This window comes from Rutidosis leptorrhynchoides, chromosome 4 (assembly GCF_046630445.1).
Source record: "Rutidosis leptorrhynchoides isolate AG116_Rl617_1_P2 chromosome 4, CSIRO_AGI_Rlap_v1, whole genome shotgun sequence".
Classification (NCBI taxonomy): domain Eukaryota; kingdom Viridiplantae; phylum Streptophyta; class Magnoliopsida; order Asterales; family Asteraceae; genus Rutidosis; species Rutidosis leptorrhynchoides.
Genome location: NC_092336.1, coordinates 19,037,816 through 19,045,478, shown reverse-complemented (window position 1 = coordinate 19,045,478; position 7,663 = coordinate 19,037,816). Strand labels below are relative to the sequence as shown.

The window sequence follows — 7,663 nt, the reverse complement described above, 5'->3', positions numbered from 1 at the left end:
TAAACTAGAATCTGAAGGAGCAACTGTGAAACCACTTTGTACTAAGAACTCGCCAATCTTCCCGTACCAAGCTCTTGGAGCCTGCTTCAAGCCGTATAGTGCTTTCTTTAATTTGCAGACATGGTCAGGATGGGACTTGTTCTCAAAGCCTCTTGGTTGCTCCATATAAATGTCTTTGTCAAGTTCTCCATGTAAGAAAGCGTTCTTGACATCCATCTGCCACATCTTCCAAGATTTGCTGGCGGCTAAAGCTAGTAGAGCTCGAATTGTTGTGATCTTCGCCACTGGACTAAACGTTTCTTCATAATCCTGCCCATATCGTTGAGAAAACCCTCGAACAACAAGTCGAGCTTTATACCTTTTAATGGAGCCATCTGATCGAGTCTTCACCTTGTAAACCCATTTACAAGATATTGGTTTTACATCTTTTAGCTTTGGAACTAAACTCCATGTCTGGTTTTCTTTTAGTGCATTAATTTCTTCTTCCATCGCTTTCTGCCATTCTCGACTTTGCGCTGCTTCTTCATAAGTAGAAGGCTCAATAGGTATTGATTCATCCACATGAGCAGCATTGGCATACCTTGGATTAGGTTGTCTCGGCCTTGTTGATCTCTTTAATTCTTGCACATGCTCCTCGGCATCCATTTGGCTTGGACGAACATCTTTGGATGTAGATTGATGTACCCCAGTTTTCCATGGACTCGTTTCCTTAGAGTACGACCCTTCTCCTTCTTTAATTGGATCCGATATGTGTTCTTTATGTTCTTCTTTCTCTTCTGGAACTTCTTCTAATCCATGAGATTCTGGAAGCTCTATCTTTTGAGGTGACCACCATGAAGAAGCTTCATCAAATACCACATTTCTTGAAGTATGACACTTTCCAGTATTTGGATCACAACATCTCCATCCTTTTCTTGATTCATCATAACCGACAAAAATGCATCGAATTTCCTTCTTATCAAATTTGCTTCGTAGATGATCTGGTACGAAGACGTAGCATACACATCCAAAAACCTTGAGATGGTTGACGGTTGGCTTGATCTTCCATAATCTTTCATATGGTGAAATATATCCCAACTTTGTTTGTGGGAGTCTGTTAATCACGTATGAAGCCGTCCTCATACATTCGGCCCAAAATTTTCCTGGTACATTCTTACCATGAAGCATACTTCGACAGGTTTCAGCAAGATGACGATTCTTACGTTCTGCCACTCCATTCTGTTGTGGAGTATTAAGGCAAGTTAATTGCCTTCTGATCTTGTGCTTCTCAAGATAGATATTGAACTCGGTTGATAAATATTCTCCTCCATTATCTGTACGTAAGCATCGAATCTTAGTATTGAGCTCACTTTCTACCTTATTCTTGAACTCTTTAAACTTCAAAAAAGTCTCCGACTTCTCCTTCATGAAGTAAACCCACACATACCTTGAGAAGTCATCAATGAATGTCACCATATACTTCATTCCTCCAAATGATGTTTGTTTCACTGGGCCGAAGACATCTGAGTGTATGAGTTCTAGTGGTGTCTTGGACTGATGCGCTGACTCCTTGAATGGCAATTGGTGAGCTTTGCCAAATTGACATCCAGCACATATTGTATCTGTTCGGATATCAATTTGAGGAAGCCCATTTACTATGCATTTAACCATCATCTCCTTTAACTTATTGTATCCCACATGCCCAAGACGTTCATGCCACAGATCAGCCGTCTCATTCTTTCGAGTCTTATCCACATATGCTGTTTCAGCAGATAGTACATAGACCGACTCTATTCTTTTTCCTTGCATAATTGGATTGTCAACCACCTTCACTCTCTTGAATGCGGACACATATTCTGGTCCAAAGAGCACATAATTCCCTTCTGCTGTCAATTGTGGTACTGACAGTAAATTCTTCTTTAGGCCAGGGACAAGATACACCTTCTCGAGGTGGAGCTTATGAGAGTCACCTTCACTTGGAATTATTGTCTTTCCAATGTGAGAAATAGACAACCATGAATTGTTGGCTGTCAACACGACTCTTTTTCCTTTGTAATCCTCCATTTCTTGCAGCTTCGTCTCATCATTGGTCATATGATTTGAGCACCCAGAATCGATGATCCAATCATCTTTGTAGTTTATTTTTGACTTTAAGGTTGTTGTAAGAGCTTGATCATCTATGTCAGCTTCAACAGAGAGTCCAGCTTCTGGATCCCATGTTTCCTCATTAATGGATGCTTCAAATGTGACCTCTTTCTTCTCATCTCTTGCGGCGGCCACATTTCCTTCGAAAGTTCGCCTTCTGGGGAATCTACAATCTCGAGCAAAATGACCCTTCTTGCCACAATTGAAGCATTCACCATTCTTTCTCTTATCATTTTCCCCGTATTGTTGGCGATGATCTCTTCTTCCTTGTTGAGCTCCCCCTGAAGCGTTGCCTTTTGATTTTGGGTGACCCTTCCACCCATATGTCTTACTTTCTTTCATCGCCTCTTGTTTTCGAGATGTTGCTTTCTTCTTATTGGTGAAGAGTGCATCTTCTCCGTCTTTTATGGTTACTTCATTCATCTGCTTGGCTAATGCCTCTTGATTAGCCAATAAATTCTCCAGCTCTATTAATGATGGTTGAGTAGGCCATCCTCTCACAGCGGCTATAAATCCATTATACTCGGATCTTAAGCCATGGATGATAATTCTCTTCATCCTTGCATCACTCACTTTCTCTTCAGGAGCAAGTTGAGATATCTCACGACAAATAGATTTCACCTTGGTGAAATACTGAGAAATAGATAGACTTCCTTGTGAGATACCTGCGAGCTCATTTTCCAAGAGCTGGAGGCGTGCTTCATTCTTCTTTGAAAATAATTTTTCAAAAGTTTCTCAAGCTGCCTTTGGTGTTTTCTCATCACGGATGTGCTCCAATAGATCCTCCTCGATTGTAGTCTTCAATATAAATAAAGCCTTCCCGGCCTTGATATTCCATTTTCTCAAGGCTTCAGCATTTTCTTTCGGTGGAGGCGTTGCGTCACTGCCAGCAACTATTTCCCATAAATCCTGTCCTTGCAGGTATGATTCTATACAAGTCTTCCAATAACCATAATTGTGGTTATTGAGTCTCTTGATTCCACTGCTCGTACTTGCAAGATCTGCCATCATGACGTCCAACGTCCAATAAGCTTGGTCCCAGACCAATGAGCTTTCACAGTTCCTAAATGTGCTCCAACAGAATCTCCCTTAGAGCCTTGGTGTTAACAAGACGATGTAAACGTCCAACGTTTACCGATGAGTACCTCCACTAGCAATGGTCCCGAACAACCCGCTCTGATACCAATTGTTGGAAACTTCGACGTGCCCAACACACCCACTATAGAGGACCTAGGTTATACTCACTCACTACACCAACACTTTGACGTTGGTTAGCCTTTAATTTTATAAATCCTTAGTGCACAATAATACTTAGGCGACAGTGTCGACCATATATCGTTCAGGCGGTATAACCGACCATATATCACTTAGGCGGCAAAGCCGACCATATAATAAGAACAACATAAGTGCACTAAGAACTTAAACACAAACTAAGGCTTAACCGGGAAACTTAACAAAGAACACTTTTATTAATACAAAATACAATTACAATATTACTTACTTACAAGTTTTTCTTCTCTACTCACACTCTTCTCACTTCTTACTTCTTCTCTACTTCTCAACTCACTCTTTTCACAACTTCCTCACAACTCTCACAACTTACTTCACACAAATGAACTACTCATCACCCATATTTATACTACCCCATGGAACGTTCTAGAAACTAGATATTTCCATAGATAAATATCTAGATATTTCTCACCTACAAATATCTATATTATCTAGATTTTTCTACATATAAATATCTAGATATTTCTTTTACATATTAATATCTAGATATTTTCTTATACATATTAATATCTAGATATTTTTCCATACATATTTACAAATTCCATATTATCCCAAATTTGCATTGTATTTTAACAAAGTATGTGCTTTTTGTGTTTTCAGGTTTGCTACTGCCTACTATGTCTATGAACTGGGCTCAACGCAAAATTTATCTTTACAATGTCACTTCTGGACTATACATGTTGGACCCATGGGAGCGCTATTTGTTCAGTATCCTTTTCATTCATGTTTAATTTGCTACTTCGTGTTTCGCTAATTCTGATGTTTACATACAAAATTTAAAAGGTAAACAGAAATAATAATCACATATAATGACAAGGCCAAGTTGAGTGTTTGGTAACTGGTCTAAAAGGCTTTGAGTGTAAATGGTTTATCTGTTTGTCTGCCAAAATGGGATGGGACAGTTTGGGTCGATCCACAACACTTTTTTGTTCATTACTGTATGCAAATGTGTTAAGTAAGATTAGTGAAACAATTATTATAGTACAATAACAATCTAAAAGTAGAGTTTGAACTAGTTATGAGTTGTGGTCCTATTAATAATTTGGTAAGTTTGTCCATATGAAACACAACCTGTTTGTAAGTAAATGGTTTTAAATTGCCACTCTAGTTACATATATATATATATATATATATATATATATATATATATATATATATATATATATATATATATATACTTGGATTGTGATGAATGAGCCAAAATTTTAATCTAAATAATTTCCACTTTACTTAAATCTTGACATAGTGTTATTAACCTTATTTCCGAGTCTTTTGTTACTGAATTAACTTGTAATAGATGCTTTGGTTGTTATCTTGATGTGGTTCATATTCTACAACGGATACACGAACCTCTACGAATTATGCAAAAGGTAACATCTTTTCTTCTAGTCAAGCATGAATTTTAGGGTTATAATGCGACCCCTGTTAGTAACAATTAGAATCCTTCGACTATTAACCCCAAGTTAACACCATAACTTCTTGTAATATTGGCAACGAACCAGTAACTTCATATTCAAATATGACTAAAATGTACTCTGTATTCTGTTTTTTTTTTTTTTTTTTTAAATTAATTTTCCTAAACTCTCTGTTTGCATTTCTGAGGCATTTATTATGAAGCCTGAGCCTACTTTAAGAAGAAAAGGAATACGAGGTCTTATGTAGCTTTTGTGTTTTTTAATAATTTATCCAACACGTGTATTCTGTTTAACTGTTTTATAACACCACTGATGGCCGTTGCACGAGCACCTAGTCAAAAGGTACCACATTCACCAATCGTGCAATGACTTATTACTTGTTGTTTTAGCATGCATTGTATGTACATTTTCCCACATGTTTGTAAGCGCCTCTACTTTTTGTTGTGGGAATCAAAAACAATTCCAACTTCAACCGCTTCTCGTATCAACTCATTTTTCACTTTTGTATATACCAGTTGCGGAGGCTGTCAAGATTCTGTATTAGTACTCCTTCATTTAGGCTGGTTAACTGCAGTAAACTGACGACTGATTAACATGCTAGAAAACATTTTCTACACTTGGTATAATCACAACAGCAAAATGACACCATTGTAAGAATTTGGTAGCCGCTATAGGAGTGACATGTATCTATTATTAATAGTGATTGGTATAACTCTTTAACCATCTCAAGGTAGTATAGTGACTGAGGTCATGATATTGTTCAAAGATCAATCTCATCATTTGTTTTCTGTATATTTACTTTTATTTGGTTGAGTAGCAGGTTAAGGTTGCTCAGCTTGTTCCTGGTGTTGATTTGTGCTTGTGCTTACATGTAGCAGCAGGATTCAGAAGCTTCGTTTATAAGTTATGTTGAAGGTCTAATCTCTTTGTGCACCATGTGTTTGTTACTCTGAATAATGCACCTGGTGTGGGGTTCAGTTTAATAAACACACAGATGGGACATAGTTGAGATTAGGTATCCATGTTTTGTTTATTATCTAATCACCAAGTACAGGGACTATTGTTGACATTATACAGAAGTTATACAAGTACAGGGGTCTCTTTGTCTTTCTTTATTTCTTAATGTGTATATATAGTTTAGGTGATTTAGGGTTTCTGCATCTTTCATTCATTCGATCTATTTTTTTTGTATTCACTTTCTCTCAATTGTTTAATTCAAGTTTGTGGTTCTTTGGTGTAATTATGGATTGTTTGTGGTTATTGATGAGTGATTATCTAAATCATTCATAGTTTGTTCATGGTATCAGAGCGGGTGCCTGATTCGTATTGTTTTCTGGTTTGAAATCCAATTAGGGTTTCACTGAAAGGTTAATCGGTTGGTGATATTAGGGTTTCTGATCTAGAAGAAACCTGTATTCGCTCTTGACTCAATTGTTTTGATCAAGATCGTGTTTCTGGTGTGTTAGGGTTTTTTAATTCGAAACCCTAATTTGTTCATGTTGAAGACGATTGTCAAATCTTCTTCTGGTTGTTCTTCCGCTGTGCAATTGGAGGTTAAAGAGGGAGTACTCTGTGAGGATCTTTCTTTCTACCTGTGTCTGTAGCAAGTTCCTACACGTAGGAGTTTCTGTGCTTACAGGAATCAACTGCCCCTACGTGTTATACTTGGCCTATAGCCAGGACTCTCTCTTGCTGTATTTGTTTTGTTTCTATAATTGTTTGTTTGATTAAAGAATTGCACTACACCCAACTCTTGAACCTTGATCTTAAGATTTCAAGGAAACCTGATCAAGTGTGGTGGTTCTGTAATCTTTTGCTTGTTTCTGTGTTTAATATTTTGTGTATAGTGCTTATTATCTTGTTTGTTCTTGTTTATTTGTTAATATGTCTGGGGATGAGAGTGAAGTATCTACTACCATGATAAGTAAATTGGATTTTGGTAATCCTCTTTATTTACATGCTAGTGATATTAGCAGTACACCTTTAATCAATTTTAAACTTAAAGGAACAGAAAATTATAAATTATGGGCTTGTGCTATGGAATTGGCTTTACAAACTAAGAACAAACTTGATTTTATAAATGGAACTCTTGAAAAAGATGTTGAAGATGAAGTTCTTTCTAATCAATGGGAAAGGTGTAATGCTGTGATTTTATCTTGGATCTTAGGTTGTATTTCTAATGAATTGTATTATGGTCAAATCTATTCTAAGTTGGCTTCTGTTGTTTGGGAGGAATTAAGGGAAACTTATGATAAAGTAGATGGTTCTGTTCTGTTTAATCTTGAACAAAAGATTTCATTGTTAACTCAAAATGGTACTCCTGTATCAGATTATTATCATAAATTGAACTCACTATGGAAACAATATGATATTCTGTGTAAATTACCTCATGTCAATGTGATGCTGATAAGAAAAGAATAGAATATTATAATCAAAGAAAATTAATGAAGTTTTTAATGGGACTGGATGATTCCTATCAGCCAGTAAGGACTACTATCCTAACTAGTGATCCTTTACCATCTGTTAAGGCTGCATTTAATATAATATCAAGAGAGGAGTCACATAGGGGAGTTCATGGTAAGAAATCTATAAATGAATCATCTGCATTCTTTTCTAACACTGGTAAACAGAAAATGGCTAATAATAATCTCAAACCTGAGTGTAAAAAGTGTGGTAGAACTGGACATACAATAGAAAAGTGCTTTGAAATCATAGGATACCCACCTAAACCTAATAATCTTAAGTGTACTAAATGTGGTAAGACAAATCATACTGTAGATAGATGTTTTGAGGTTGTGGGTTATCCACCAAACTTTAAAAGAAGAAATTCTAAT

At 36.6% G+C, this 7,663-nt stretch overlaps 1 protein-coding gene across 1 annotated transcript; it reads left to right on the top strand.

The window, feature by feature from the left end:
• Nucleotides 1-6,713: 6,713 nt before the first annotated feature.
• LOC139840455 (uncharacterized) lies at nucleotides 6,714-7,250 on the top strand. The gene has a single exon (XM_071830721.1). The coding sequence runs from the start codon at nucleotides 6,714-6,716 to the stop codon at nucleotides 7,248-7,250; it is 537 nt and encodes a 178-aa protein (XP_071686822.1).
• Nucleotides 7,251-7,663: the final 413 nt, after the last annotated feature.